Genomic DNA, 17,053 nt, shown 5'->3' with positions numbered 1-17,053 from the left:
CTGCCCCTCCCCCGTTCATGCTCTGTCTCTCTCTGTCCCAAAAATAAATAAACGTTGAAAAAAATTAAAAAAAACAAACTTATAGATACACTCCTTGGATATTCAAGTTTATCAATCCTGCCAGCAGAGTAAAATATGTGACATCTGTGAGATTAGATTTAACACGCAATTAGTCAGTGCTCTTGTTAACAGCACTGATAAAGGGAATGGAAGGACAAACGTTTTCTCATCGAAAACTTTGCTTGAATTTCTGCATCCTTAGGGAATTTATTCAAATTCAGGCAATGTTCCCATTTTTGCACTTTTCCTTACTGGGATTCTGTGGTGAAACTGTCCACATTAAACAGGCTGATAATAATTACATTACCTGGGCAACATAATTTACTTTCCTAATTGAAAGTGACAAGTACTGGAACATGGCCAATTCTTCACATTCAAGCCTCCCAAGGATTTTCTCATTGCCAGTCATTTGACTCCATTCCTCAGAGTCTCCCTCCCCCTCCTTACCCTCCTCGGCATTTCTTACCTCGCTGACATAAATGCCCGTGTCTTCTTCATCATCCGTTCGGTAACAGACTGTCAGGCCCAGCTTCTCTTGACTGCTAACACGACACAGCTCGACCTCCTGAGAGAAAAACACACATAGAACGACATTTATCTCAGAGAGAAATCCCACAGCAGAATGGAGAACTCACTGATACTCTCCGGGTCATGTTGGGAGCTTTTTGTAATTATTGCCCAGCATTTGAAATTAACTTATGTTACCAGGATCACCCAAATTTACCTTCAATGTGTATTTCTGTATGTATATTCAAGCCAATGTTTCAAATTTTCATTGTACAATTGGAGAGATAAGTGCAATTCTTTTGTATCAAATCATAAACTGAAAACCCCTTAAAATTATACAATAAAATATAAAATATACACAAATCAATAAGATGGAATCAATAAAATATCTGAGACTGTCAAAGTAGGCAGAGAAATGTTCATAAAAATATTGGGAGACACTGCGATTTTATTTATATTTTAATAAAACAAAGTCCAAATACAAAAATACTACATTGGACTCTATCAATTCTTCTTTTGAGTTTTGTACAGTATGATAATAAGAAAGTGTTTTGTGTAGCCCAGGCCAAGGTTTTCTATTATTTTGTAGATGCTCTCACCCTTGGAATGAAATGGGTTCATTCAGGCTGAAGGGAGAGACATCAGCAGTCATATGGGCAGAGGCAATGATTCAAAATGTAGCAGTAAATGAACATGGAAACACATTTACTGAAACACATGGCTAAGGGGCTTGAAATGTCAGTCCTTAGGTAATGTATATTGAATCTATTTCCTGATTTATGTTCAGTAAAATAATAATAAATTTCAGTGTACTTCATTTTTATATAATGAAATAGACTTGTACTACTCTCAGAAACAGATGACTTTAGGATAAATCGCTTAATTCCAAGCACTAAAAGACAAATTGATGTCCTCATCATGGGGAACTTGTTCCTAATTGGATGAAGAGTATATAACTTTTTGTAAAAAAATAATTAAGTAGGCTTTCCTCTTTAGTGGGAGATGGATTGTGTGTGTATGTGTGTATGCATGTGTGTATGTGAATGAAAAGAAGGTTATTAAGTGTGATTATAGTAAGAATCCATTTAACTGTGTTTTATCTGAAACAGTTACCAGGACTAAATAAAAGAAAAATCACCTAACTTCAAACAAGAGGATATTTTCCACTATTCTCTGCTACATTTGAAGAAGGATCCTCCCTTTCAATTTTATATCTCAGTGAAGGCTTTGCCATTGGAAAATAACCATTTGATTTTAATGACAAGCTATAAACCATAGGTAAATCCTTAGCCAGGGGAGACCCTCATAAGCTCTACTGACCAATACTTTCATAGCTGATAGCAAACAAAACAAAATTTAGATCCTCTGTCCTGAGATAGGTACCATAAATTGGTGAACTTCAGGAAACTATGAAGAATGACTTTCTAACTGGTGAAAAAGGGCATGGTGAGTGCTAAACAGTAAAGAAAAAAGGTGGTAAACCCTTTCACCTTGGGGAAGAATAGGAACCAGTGGTATGATTTGGCACTGGAAGTAAAAAGTATACACTAAGCAAGGGCATTTTCAAAACTGGGCATAATTAATGCCTCCAGAGGGAAAGAACACTTGACTGAAACTGTAACATTAGGAAGAAATTACAACAACAAAAGAGCTTCAATTACAGCAGTGCAGTATACAGTTAAAGAGTAAAGAAGCTTACGATTCCTAAGAGACCTACAAGGAAACCTAAACACTCCATAAAGAACTGAGATTGGGACCTTTAAATTAAAGCAAATGAGGAGCTGTAGTCAAAACTAAAATGCATTGACTTTCAGTGTCCTTCCAATAGCAGGGGAGAAATTCCCTGTGCTGTGGGAAGACATTTGTAGAAAGAGCTTTGCTTTTGTGAGTGTTTTCTCTACATTCTCAATGCTGTGCCACGGCTTTGGTGTTTGCTTAGAAGAGGCACGATGAAATGTTTTGCAATAAAATGGAACCAATCTATTTAGATAAGAAAGGCAGAATCCACCCATAAGATTTCAGTGCCACAGATCAAAGCATCTACTCAAGAATCACAAGGAAAAGAAGACTAAGATCCTGGGCCAACATAATTTTTCAATATGGTCATCGTATTGGACCTAAGCAAAAGTGTAGAATAGGTCTCAAAGTTTCCTCCACCATCTTTCATTTTGACATCCCATTTTTTTTTTCAATTTTATTTTTCATTTTTTAAAATTAAGATCCAAATGAGTTAGCATATAGTGAAACAATGATTTCAGGAGTAGATTCCTTAATGCCCCTGACCCATTTAGCCCATCCCCCCTCCCACAGCCCCTCCCGTAACCCTCAGTTTGATCTCCATATTTATGAGTCTCTTCGGTTTTGTCCCCCTCCCTGTTTCGATATTATTTTTGACATCCCATTTTAAAGACACTCAGCACCCTCCTACTTCTTTCTAACTGCGTGGTGGAGTTCCTAGAGATATGCCTATCCAGGCAGCCATTCGAATTTCAGGTTTGCCATCTTCCCGATCCCCTAGAAAAATTGGGCGTATAATGTTATCGTCTATTCTCTCACAAGTAGCTCTTAGGATATAAAGAAAATTGACAAATTATGTCTTAAAGAGATCATCACTAATAATTATTTTTCATTAGATTTTTACTTTGAATTCCAGCATGTTCAACATACGGTGTTATATTAATTTCAGGGGTGCAATATAGTGATCCAACAATTCTATACATTACTCTGTGGTCATTGTAATGAAATACTCTTAATCCCCATCACCTGTTTCACCCATCCCCCCACCCTAGGGCAACCACATATTTGTTCTCTATAGTTAAGAGTCTGATTCTTGCATTAATAATGATTTTAAATGTTGCCCACTTAGGGTTTGGCTTATACTAATAAAGGCTGGAAATACAAAGCCTTAATTCAAAGGACTAAACTTGTGGTGGTAGGATTCCAGGCTCTGAAGGAGGCTCAAGTGAGATTTCCTGGATCCCACAAACCATCCGACACCAGTAACGAATGTGGACTTGCCATTAGTTCTTTGGTTGAGAATGTTTCAGACACTGCCTATTTCCTATTAGTACAACAGAAGCATACATTTTGGAATCAAAGTGACTTTAATTCTATGATGAAATAACTTCTAAGCAGCTACCTGTGGAGCATTTTGTTCGTATGAGGCAAAGGTGGCTTTGTAAAGCCTGATTACCTGAAAGAAATTCTCTAGTACAGGTTTAATTTAGTATTCCTTTCACAAAGCACACAAGCCTCTGACTTCTGAAGAAACAACCTCCTGGTAATAGAGAATGTTTTCCCTAACAACTTTCATACCTTTCCCTCTGTCACTAGCAAGCTGTTTGATGAAAAACATAAAAGTGAAATGCTACCTCTGTACATTTTCTCCACAGAGACAATTCACAGGTATATACGAATCAAAGCCAGACATGCACGATGGTGCTGCTAACCATCCTGAAGTCATTTGTGACTGGAGTAGAAGAGTCACTTCATATACCTGGTAAAACTACATTCATCTGGCTTAAATGTGCTTTAAGATGCTATGTTTTGGGAACATGTATAAAGTCCCTTTAAGAAATAAAAGCATAGTTTCTAATCCTGTGAGAAACGAATTGCATGGAAACTGAGGGTGGAGTAGAAGGTTAAAGTTAGTAAAGCTTGCCGTGAAACATCCTTCCAATCATAGAAAGAATGGGATTTGTACATAAATCAGTTGCCCTACAGTACTGTGAAACTTTTACATATTTTATTTTTGGGTCTAACGAGAAACCAGGAACTTAAAAAGAAAAAAACAATCCATACTTTTGCTTTCTAGATACGACTATGTTGTTGGAGGAAGAATGCGGCTTGAAAGTACCTTCAATGGCTTTTAAGGCAAACTGTTTCCAAACCCTAAAGAGCTCTGAGGCCCAAGCCATGAGGAGAAAATTTCAGAGGTAATCAGTACTATGTAAGTCTGAAGATGAACCAGGGCCAGACAGGATGGTCATTGATGTCAACTGATAATCACAGGAAACAGGGGATACAGGGGTCTATTGTATCCATATCTTCCTTTTATTTTATTTTATTTTATTTTATTTTATTTTATTTTATTTATTTATTTTATTTTATTTTATTTATTTTATTTATTTTATATTCCTGGTTTATATTTATACGACAACAGATGCACTACTATACAAGCTTAGTATTAATCATATATCATTGTCTTACATTTTGTAATGTTGATTAGTAACTAGTGGAATACCATGCTGAGTTGTTCCAACAAAACACTTATTTAAAACAAAGAAATAATGGGAAGTATAAAAACTTTAACTCCCACAGCTAATGGAAGCTAGATAGTCTACTGTGAAAATATGGCTTCAATATCATTATCTTGATAGTGGAAACCAGGTATAATACTTAGCAAGAAATAAATAACAAAATCCTGGAATACCCACATCACTATGGCAACAACAGGCTCACACACCCATCTCCAAACATCTAAAACAAGTTGTACAACTAGTAAGTAAATCATGTTTCTACAGAGACAGTAGGGTAAAAGTAAGGTCATATGGTAACATCTTTGTACTAACATCCCTAACTCAAGTCCTTCATCAACTACTTTTTCCTTATCAATGATATTGCTGTGAAACGTAGGCAGATTTTAATACTCCAATTTTCTCCTCTTAGGAGCTTCCTAGATCCTTTGGGAAATAAGAGAAATCACATTTTTCTGGGTCCAGGTTGTCTGCTTCTCATCGTGTGTTTTAAGCCACCTTAGGAAGTGATAAACTTCCCATTTTGAATGAATTTTATACCTTCACAAAAAAATTAATTTTGTTTATATTGTTAATCAGGAGAGGGTAGATTCATGATGCCAGTAATCAGTAATTCTGGACCAGGAATAGAAACAGGGAACAAATTCAGGGTATGTGAGGAGTGATACTCCAATTATGTATTGTTACCTCTGCTGTGGCAACTAGAAAATCATTCTAACTGTATGAACAACTGTTTTTCAATGGCCTCTCACACAGTTCTGCTCCATCTAAAACAAAGAACAATGGCATGTGAGGAAACTAGGGAAAATCTCTGTTTATGTCAGTTATTTTTTTGTTGTATCTTTAGAGAAAACAGTTGCTTTTAGGTGTTAGGATCATGTGGTTTACCTTTATAAAAATCCTGAAGTCCAGGATTATTCACAGCTGACTCCTGAGTTTTGGACAAACATGGAAATGATCATTGATTAGCTTACTAACGCCATTGCTAAATACCTACAGTCATTTGTGGCTGGACTTTCTGATTTATATGTTAGTTTTGGGGGGAGGAGGTCCTCATAAAATTGTTCAACATGCCATACACAATGTGTAGAAAAGACTATTCATAAAAGGTCATTGCCATAGTTGCTTTTCTTTTAAAATATCTATTTTCAGCACTCCACTGTCTGATCAGCACAGGTACTCTTGAATTCCCACTTCAGCATGTTTACTCTTTCACTAGACCATGAACCTACTGACTCTTCCACTTTTCACATTCAATAATTCCTTCATGCCCTCCTATCTCTTTTTGCATGCCTTAGAACCACACTTACCCATGACAATCTTTCCGAAAAATCTACAACTCCCTTGTCATTCTCTGCTTCTACCATATCATCCAGCAAAAAGTCAATCATGAGTGAACCCAGATGTTACTTCCCCATGTTCCCACCTGAGCAGCTGTATGGTCCTGCAGGAAAATGCACATCGATGCTGACCACACTGACTCTCTCACTGTAAATTCATTAACACAAATCTCAAATTGGCCATCAATGCTGCCCGACAATCACTTTATACTTCCCTTCCTCTCTTCTCAAATCTCCAACAGGACCTCCTCACTTTCAATCGATGACCTTGCCTCACAGCCCTTTGGACACTAGATTACTACTACCTCAACCTTCCAGTCTCCCAGACTGGTATTTTATACCCCCCTTCTCTGCAAATCTGCTATGGTGTCTTCTCTGTCTTCACTTTTAGCCAGTACCCCGTCCCATGCTTCATGGAGAAAAAGGAAACTATGAAATAGGAACTGCTGCTTCTTCCTTCCACTCAGTGTATCAATCCAAATTCACCTCGATCTGTGCTGTGGGCTGTCCTTCTATTACAATGAAAAAGGGAGGCCCAACTGTCTCAAAGGCCAATGTCTCCACCCATGCTCTATAAGCCACTCCTTTAACATTTTTTTTTCATGAGTATTTCTCTTTCAGTTATTCCCTTTCTCTTATATTATCAGTTTCCCTTTCTCATTAGATCATTCCCATTGCCACATACATACCTACAAAGCATTACTATCATTCACTTGGGGTGGAGCAAGAGGAAATCCAATATATCTGGTATGGTGGTCAGCTCTAGGTTGGGGCCTGCTGGAAGAATCTAATAAGAGTGTGTTGGAAGAGATAATAGAATTGACTCTGGCATTCACCAAAACCAAATTTCCAGGCAGAGAACACTGACTACACAAAGGTTACAGAGATAGTTAGCAGCCAACATGCCAAGTTATAAGAACTTTTAGTTAATGTGTGTAAATCTAAGGGTTAAGACAGGGGTGGTGAGGGGCCATGGTGAAAAATAAAACTGGAGAGGTAGACAAGGACCGTATCATGGAAGGATGGCCACACCGTACTAAATAATTTGCAAAAAGTAAAGACGAATCATTGTACAAGAAGTAACACAGTCTGATTTGCAGTGTGGAAAAATGGCTTCGGCAGTAGTATCATGGGTGAGTTGCAGGGGATAAGAGACAGGAAGGCTGGGGGGGGGGGAATGTTATCAGTTTATACAAGAGAAGATAAGGGCTTAGAGGAAAGTAGTATCTTATCAATATTTAACACAGTTACTATTATTTTCATTTTATTGATGAAGAGAATGAGGCAAAGAGAGAAGTTATGTTCCCAAAGTCACACAGGAAGTCAGAGGCAGAGCTGGGATTCACTTTCTAGCACAAACGCCAAGCCTGAATTCTCAACAGCTCCTCCCTCTAGTTCCATATAAAGTTCTTTCTCATTTTCAGCTCTTAGCTTAAATGATACTTTCTGGATGCTATCCCTCCCCATCCCTCTTTCTTAAGTAAAGCCCCTAAAATTCTCTCAGAATTTTACAGATGCTTACTAACTTCTTGAAAAGTACTATCACTTATATTTTTCTTTTCTATCAGCAAATATGTATTTAGGTAAGTTGCTTACTCTTTTAAATTGCCTGTTTCTTTTTCTATTCTATAAGCAGTTCTTTGCTATGTTTATTGTTATGTCCTATAATCCTTACACATGAAACAAAGAAATCCAGCTCTTGATGATGGTGCCATGTCATTTTGTTTACATTCTCAGTACCAGCGTAGTCTGGAAACTTAACTGAAGCCCCATATGCATTCGTTGGATGAGTTAACTGCTATAGTGGGTTGAGATGCAGGCTGAAATTGCTTTTTCTATATTTGTGCCTGAGTATAATAGTATTATATTCAGTAGGATACATTCGGAAAGCTGTAAAAACAATAGATGTCACTTAGTCTCTTACAATCTCTGCCAACAAGAAAGCTAACCAGGGAGTTAACTGAAAATAAATGAAAATTATCTGTAAATTACTCATCCTAAGAATCACTCCACCAGATCAGTTTTTACTGATTCACTTCATTCACTTGACATTTTCTTAGCACCTGCTATGTGCCAAGAACTATAGTCAGCATTAGAAACTTTTATGTATCGACCATTGTGTTTATGTATCAACATTATTCATGAGTGTTTACAAATTATATTTAATTCAGTTTTATAAAAATATGAGAGTGTGATCCATGGTATAAGAATTTCTGGCCGACCTGGCACTCGTTTTTTCTCTCTTTGGAAACATGACCCTAAATTTCTTGTGCAGAATTACATCCTGCTCCTTCTATATGTTTTTAGGACTGATTCCAGCTGCAGGGGCAGGCATGCGACCTAGATGTTAGCAAATTAGTGTGTTTTATTTCCTTAGTGATTATTTTAAGGATAGGCATTTGATCCAATTCAAGCCTATCAAAATCAGCCCCAAGACTTTTGTTGAAACTATTGGAAAAAGAACACTTGTCTTTTCTGTTGTACTTAAACCTGCAAGAATGTAGATCAAGAGCATCTCAAAGCTTTATCTTACCACAATATACAGAGCCTGAGGATGGATTCAGTAGAGAAAAGATAAAAGCCAAAAGATGGAGAAAGACTGAAATTTAGTGGCATCATCTGAGCCCTTGAATCAAGTTATGCCTGAAAGAGCAAACTCTTGGAATTTTCGGTTTGGTATGCCACTATATCTCCTTTCTTTCTTTAAGCATTTGTTTTGTGTCTTCTGTCTCTTGGATGAGAGCTCCAGTTAATTTTAGTAAATATTATAATTTCATTTTATAGATAGGGAAATTCAGGGCCAGCATTAAGTAATTTCCCTAAGGTCACTTAGCAACTATTTTTCTAAATCAGAAATTGAATACAGGTTTTTGTTTTGTTTTGTTTTACTTGAAAAGTTTTTTTTTTTTATCAATACACTTTTCTAGTCTAGTGGTCAGTTAAGAGCTCACTGCCTAGACTCATTGAGACACGAGCAAAAAAGAACTCATGATAGCTCAATGTGGTATGTGGTAAGCCGAAGGGTTGTAACTTTAAACAGGATGTCAGGGTGAGCTTCATCAAGGAGAAGGTATTGCAACAGAATCAGAAAGGAGATGAGGAATTTAGCCATGTGGTCATATGGGGTAAGCAACCCAGGCAGTAGGTGCATTCAAAGGAAATGCCAGGAATGTGCCTGGCAGGTTGGGGGAAGAAGCCAGATGGTAATCACTCGAGAGCTGAGGCCTTTGGGGGGTGGGTAGGAGATCAGATCACAGAGGTGAAGGGCCTCCAGACTATACAGGGCCTGGAAGGCCTTATAAGGACTTTGGCTTTACTCCAAGTGATGTTGAAAGTTTTGGAAGTGTTTCTCCAGAGGAATGACTGATCTGGCTTCACTAATGTGTCTTGGCATTCATCAGATGTGGGATAGCTACTTTTTTGTTAAATTTCATATCTTATCTGAAACCACACTTCCTTTATTTTTAACTCTGAAAATTGTAACAAGAATGGCTAACATTTGCTGTGTTGGGTAAGCTGTCAATCACTGTACGTTGATTACTCCCTGTTGACTGCTACAAGTTTAAGCAGTAGATATTACTGTCTCTACTTTACAAGTAAGGAAACAGATTAGTGAGCATAAGTGACTTATCCAAGGACCTTATACCATACAAGTGGCAGAGCCAATATTCATGCCCAGGTAGTTTGTCTCCAGACTCATGGCCCTTAACCACAGTGGTAAAACACATATCCCACCCCCCCCCCCAACTCCCACCATAAATGAGATGAGCCAAGAATCAAGAGATGAGTCAAGACAGGGAAAGTTACAGAGATAAGGTACCCTTTCTATGGAGGATGAGTTCAGTGTGGCTACAGCAAAAGGTGCTCACGGGGTTACTGAGACAATGTTAGAGACATAGGCTAGGTAGACCAATTCTACAATGTCTTGTAATGGAAGTTCTGGCCAGACACAGGGGAGGGAGGTCAGTATGAAAATGTATGAGCTTTCTCTCATCCATAAACCATGAACAGAAATTAGGACAACTGAGAGAAAGCAAAGACTTATTTTCTTGATACTCAACTGAGGCAGAAGCATAAATTCCCCCTATTTTATTTTTTAATATTGATTGAATTTTAAGGAAAGTAATATAAGCATAATTTATTTCATAGAACTATTTGGAAGGGATTTTAGACACTGGTTAACTTGCCCTCCACCTTTTATCGACATAAATGACTTTCTCACGTTCACTGGGTAATTTAGTGGCAGACGTGGGAGTGGAAACCAGGCCTCCCGACTTTCATATAGTTTTTTTTTTTCTACTCTTGTCTCTCTGGTTCTTCTATTACTCTTTAAGTCATTATCTCCTGAGATGGAGGGTATGGGGCATGCAGGGAGGAGAGTGTGTTGTGAGTGCCAAAATCATCCCGGGGGATGAGAGAAGCTGACGGAAGCCTGTGATACAGGTGGGATGTGTGGAGGCAGGAACCAGGTTGAACAGCTGACGTGAGCTGCACCACCATACACTGAATCAGGGAGATGAATAGAGGACTCTAGGAGGGAAGGGCTCGAGTTGAAAAATGTTTAAATATTCTCTCAACCCTGCCTTTGTACAGTAAATTTAAAAAGAAGGAACAGTGCACTAACTTGCATACAAAAGTACTGTGCATTCTCTGAGAGGCTCAAACACCTGTTATCACCGAGATAATACTGCTTGTATTGTCCGGCTGTCCTTATTGTTATCGCCACTCCTGGCATTTGTAAGCTATCTTTCCTTTGAATTACTGAAAAGCCACCTTTTCAAAAGAAAGCATTAACAGCATTTCTTTGATATTAGCAATGTGTTTTCTGCAAAGTGAATAGTCGAAAAGGACAGGGTGACCCTTTGTGCCCTGGTAGGTCCCTGATTCAATGACTGTGCTTCCTGTCATGCTTTTGAGCTGGCCATGTTTTCAGTAAAGGAGATCAGCTAAAGAGATGCCACCTGTTTGGGATGCTGTTTTAAAGTAAGAATAGTTGTTTTGAAGGGGCAGACATTTACTTGAGAAAGGCAAAATATGTTTTACCTAAATAGAAGGGTCTGTACAGATGATCTATAGCTACTTGAGGTGGCACAGTAAGCATTGGAAAGGAATAAAAGCTAAATCTAAACATGCACAAAATGATCTTCAGGAGCATCTTCCAGGGAAATGAGTAAACTAGGACTGAAATAGGTTATAAATATCAACTTTGGATGACAAGTTATGGTGGTTATCACTGTTTTATTTTAATGGGAAACAATGTCATCAGCAGTCAACCTTTTGGAACACTGGAAGCCCTGATAAGTGTTTGGCAAAGAGGGTGAGACACTGCCTGCCCCTTGAGAGACAAGACACATGAGTACGGACAAACTGGTGAAAAATGCAGAATGCAGAAGTACGGAGCTGTAGTCTAAGATAAACCCATGAATGAGCATATTTTGGTTTGGTAGGACTGAAAGACTGCTCCCAAGGGCACAGAGTTTAGTAGAGATGGCAGATTTACTGTAAACTTGGGCTAAAGGTTAATGTAAGGAAAGCATCTGAGACATGTTAACAAAAACTACTTTCTGAACTTGCATGGAGATATTAATCTAAATGTATCAGCTGACGTTCCATGTATGTTTCATGTTGGGTCAATATGTTGGTATGCAATGACATTTTTTGATGAAAAATAATGCAAACCACTGTTTTCTTCAGAGATAGGGAAGATTAATTGTAAAAATTGCACACAAACTACAAAGATTTTACATAGAAACATATTATGGAGTAAATTTGTTCCTGGAAGTAGATGAAGATAAGTAGTCTTTTCACATTATTATATTTTTATAATAAATGTTTAAGACATCGGTTGAAAACACGATCAAATAGTGAATTAAAATTTCTTATTATGAAAATCCAAACTACTATCTGTCCTATTATGACCACACACAAAAATATGGTACTTCATTGTAGCATTTGATGATCAGTAAGAAATCTGACCCACAAGATTAATTATTAAAAGATGCTTGGAGTTCCACATCTCCAGATTAGTACTACATGTATAACAATAATAGTTTTTTTTTTTTCTGGTAAATACATACTAATTGTAGGTGACAGCTGATCCTGAATTCATGCATTATTTCATACTTCATAGGTTCTACATATGGCTACTGGTCACGATCCCAAAGTGTCCAAAGAACTAATTTGTTAGCACCAATTCTAGACTTTTCCTTTTCTATTCCTTCTTTTGGAGCCAGCCCTACTAGTTATTTTTTAATGCCAGTCTATTATGATACATGAAATGCATTGTGTCTTTATTGTACCGGCAATAAAATCCTAATAACATGCATTAAAACCAATTAGTAGACCTGAATATCTCCTGATCTGATGAATGAGAAGAGGAGGGTCTACATTCATCTTTTTCAGATATTATACATTGGATTCCAGACTGGGAGACGCCCGTGTCTATGTTGACACAACAGAAATTTGTCAATCCTCCCCAGAACTTCTTTTTATTTGAAAAGCATTCAGGAACTTTTCCAGTATGTATTATTAAGGAAACATAAAAGGAAGATTAGCAAAGAAGAAGAAGAATGGGAAATAAATAAACCTGTTGACAAGATGAACTTTATTTCCATCAGCTGGTTACTGAAGCAGGAAATACAGGCTTTTCTAATGAGGCACTGGGCTATTATTGTAAGCCTTTTCTAAGCTATTTTATAGTGGGGGCTAGGGAGATTTGCCTGTGGTCATCATAGCAGGAAAAGGTACAAGACTTTTAAACCTGTTAAGAGCCCATAAATGTCACAATGATTGTTCCCCAGTTTTTTGTGTGTTTTTGTACTTGTTTAGTAAAGTAGCACTTTTATGTAATTAAATGTGTCCTCTTATCTCTACTGATATAGCTCATCTAACCACGGAACTTAAACCCTAAAACAGATCTATTCCAAAATATAACAACAGGTCATAGAATGTTGAAATTAAAGCTTTACTCAACATTTTACCTTTTCTCCAAAAAATTCAAGATATTTGATTTTTTTTTAAATCAAGAAGCAAGGTATGAATTTTAACACTCATCCTTAGAAAGGAGAAAGTTCATTTTGGGGACGTATGCACCTTCTTAAACACTGGAGGAGTTCCCACAAAATTCATATAACATTACTTAATGGCATAATTTCATACACAAAAATTTCATATACACACAAATTTTCTATATTTCCTCACAACTCCTCTGTACCCACAGGAGTCATAAATAAACAGTGGATTGCAAATAGTTAGCACTGATATTATCTTACCATCTCTTTTTTTAAAAATGGCAAATGAATGCTGTTTTAGACTTTGGCGAGTTGGCAAATTTTCAAAGAATGTATGTATTCCCACACATACGTATTGGTCTTTATTCTAGATGGTTTACTTTCCCTGGTGCTGGATGCATAGGTATATAATTATATGTTTGCATAATCATGATGCCAATTTATGTCATTCTAAAAGAATCTAAATAGTATTTTATGACATTGGGTAGATGAAATAATCAGGTCAATTTTAAATGTTTTATTTATATTTAACATACTTATTTATTAAAAATTATTTTATGGTTATTTGCCCAACTGCTTTATGAACTGCTTTTTCCTTGGGCCTTTGAAGAGTAAGCATGTTTCTCTATTTGTTGTCAATGAGATTAGTGTGATCATTTTGGCCACTTGAAAATTAACTTCAATCATGCCATTATGTATTCTGTAGTCTGGTTTGGTAACTACATACAAAAACATCAGCATCTGACGTATATCAGCATCTGTTCACTACTGTATAATTCATAATAGCAAAATATCATAAATGTCCTCAATATGGTAATTCTTAAATAAGAGAATATCTAAACAATGGAATATTGACTCCAAATAACTTTTATAACATGGGAATGATCATGATAAATACTGGCAGAAACAAACGTGTACTTTCTGGCTGGAGAAACCCAGGCTCAAAGAGACCAGAGATAAAGTTAGAATAAAAATAAGCTCGCAGCCTAATTTCATAAAACACACAAGAAACAATGCACTAAGAGTCAGATTTCACAGGAGAAAAAAATTAACAGGCATCATGTTCGCAAAGACATTACAAATATATATAAGGGGGTTTAATATAATGAAAAAATAGAAAAATATTGCAAATATGAGAAAAGAGTGGGTATAAAAATAACCAATATAAAAAATAAGTTATAGATATCTCTGAGGAGAGAATTACTCAGAAATTAGTGAGCTAGTAGATAGATTTGACAAAATTATCTACAATGCACACAGAGACAAAGAAATTAAAAATAAGAAATAGAAGTTAAGAAACACAGAGATAAAGGCTGAGAATATTCCAGAACTGATGAAAACCATTAATCTGCCAATCCAGGAATCAGTATCTTTATTGTGAATTGTACCTGTCTCACGTATGAGTAAAGATACAGTGGGATCGTATCTTTGTTGTGCTGAGGCAAACATCTGCTGATCTAGAGTTCTATATCCAGGGGAAATATCTTTTTTAGAACAAAATTAAAATAAAGATGTTTTCATATAAACAAAAAACCAAAATATTTTGCGAATAGCACACTCTTCCTACAGGAAGAATATTTCAAGTTCAGAAGGCAAATTCTGGTGTAAGGTCTGAGATGAAAAAACAAATGAAAAGATAAGCTAAACAAAAATGGAGTGTATATAACAAGTTATATTGTGTACAATGGCTTAAAGGGTTGAAATAAGTCCAGAACAAATTAAAATGTTTATCAAGTTAACATATAAATCAGGAGGGATGTGGTTAGAGTTTAAGTGTCCTTGATTCCCTGTGTTCTTGTTTAGGAGGAGGGTAAAAATATTATTTAATTATAAAAATTGGTAAACTAAGATTTCTAAGGTAAGGACTAAAAGAACAGAACTCATCCAGTGGAAGGGAAAACATGGAATGAGAAAAACATGATCAATTCACATAAAAGATTAAAAAGGGGAGAAAAAGAAACAGAAAAAACAAAAGAAGTACAGTACAAGATAATGGAATTAAGTCCAAATTTATAAATAATTATAAGAAATATAAATAGACCAAATGGTGTCGTTATACAACATAAAATGACAAGATACAAATGCAAACAAAACAACTGCCACCGCTAATGCAACAACAACCCAACTACACAAAAACTGTACAAAAACACTTGTAGCAAGAGATGCTTAGAAACACATGTGAAACATAAAAGTTCAGAAAAGCTGAAAGTAAAAGTGGAAAAGGTATGTCATGAAACACCAAGAGAAAGCTGGTGTGGCTATGTTAGCAATATAATAAAATATATTGTAGAGAAAAGGTCATCGAAGAAATAGTCACTACATTTTTTATTTTTTTTAGAAAAAGTTAAATTGACCAGGAAGAAATAAACATTCTGTACTCAGATGCATCTCAAACTACGACTTCAAGTTGCAGAAAAAAAAAATGATAGAATTAGAGATAGAGTTTGACAAATCTATCACTATAATGGTGATTCATAGGTAGATCAGGCAATATAAGTTTAAGGATATAGAATATTTGAGCCATATGATTAACAATCTTGATCTAATGTAGAGCTACGGAATATTATTCCCAATAAATGAAGAATAAATATATTACTTTCAAGTGTGAATTAATCAATTATGAAAATATTCTCCTTAACAATAATAGCAAACACATTAAGTTTAATTTGTGCTAGGCAATGTTTTAAGCACTTTACACTGCATTTAATTCTCATGATTCCAAAGGTTTGGTATATAAACATCCCCATTTTATATATGAGAAAATTGAGACACAAAGAGGTTAAGTGATTTTCTCAAAGCACAACTAGAAAAGGGAAGAACTGGATTAGAGAGTCTGTGCTCTTATCTATTATGTAATATTGCAGAAAAAATAGCAATTGTTAGGAATAAAGCTAATAAAAAGATGTGTAAGCACCTTATGGAGAAAATTATAAAATCTATTGGAAGATATTAAAGACCTAGAGAAAAAGAGAGCTCATGTTCATGAATTGGAAGAATCAATACTACAAAGAGTTCATTCTTTGCAAATTGATGAAGAAATTCAAATTCCCTATAACATTGCCATAGGCTTGCACAGATAATTAAAAAATTTATATGAACTGCAAATGACAAGGCATACTGAAGACACTTGTGAAGAATAGGGGAAGAGAATTATCCAGCCAGCTACCAGCACTTCTAATAAAGTTACAATACAATTTAAGACAGTATAGTATGGCATACAGTTTGACAAACTGACCAGTGGAACAGACACAAGAGATCAGAAACAAACTCACATAAACTTGATTTATGATGGAGTTGTAATTACATATCAAGAAAAACGTGGACTTAAAAAATTTTTTTTAATGTTTATTTACTTATTTCTGAGAGAGAGAGAGAGAGAGAGAGAGAGAGAGAGAGAGAGAGAGAGGACAGCACAAGCAGGGGAGGGGCAGAGAGAGAGGGAGAGAGAAAATCCCAAGCAGGCTCTGCACTGTCGGCCCAGAGGTGGGCTCAATGCCGCGAATGGTGAGATCATGACCTGAGCCAAAATCAAGAGTTGGATGCTGAACCCACTGAGCCACCCAGGCACACACAAAATGTTAATTTTTAAAATATTTTAACTTAAAAAACATCTTTTTTAACGTTTTTATTTATTTTTGAGAGACAGAGACGGAGTGTGAGTGGGGGAGGGGCAGAGAGAGAGGAAGACACAGAATCTGAGGCAGGCTCCTGGCTCTGAGCTGTCAGCACTGAGCCTGATACAGAGCTCGAACCCACAAAACCTGAAATCATGACCTGAGCTGAAGTCAGATGCTCAACCGAATGAGCCATCCAGGTGCCCCCAAAATGTGAACTTTTAATTACCAGTACTAAGAGAACATGTAATCCACAGTGAAAAAAT

General features: G+C 36.4%; 1 protein-coding gene across 2 annotated transcripts in view; it reads right to left on the bottom strand.

Annotated features, from left to right (window-relative positions):
- Nucleotides 1–17,053, bottom strand: part of PDZRN4 (PDZ domain containing ring finger 4) — a 372,961-nt gene that overhangs the window by 21,117 nt on the left and 334,791 nt on the right. For both annotated transcript variants that reach the window (XM_043563340.1, XM_043563341.1), the window contains one exon: nucleotides 527–625. In XM_043563340.1, coding sequence (XP_043419275.1) covers nucleotides 527–625 — 99 coding nt within the window. The remainder of the gene's footprint in view (nucleotides 1–526; nucleotides 626–17,053) is intronic.

This window comes from Prionailurus bengalensis, chromosome B4, assembly GCF_016509475.1.
Source record: "Prionailurus bengalensis isolate Pbe53 chromosome B4, Fcat_Pben_1.1_paternal_pri, whole genome shotgun sequence".
Classification (NCBI taxonomy): Eukaryota; Metazoa; Chordata; class Mammalia; order Carnivora; family Felidae; genus Prionailurus; species Prionailurus bengalensis.
The sequence above is the reverse complement of the archived record's forward strand: the minus strand, read 5'-3'. Positions and strand labels throughout refer to the sequence as shown.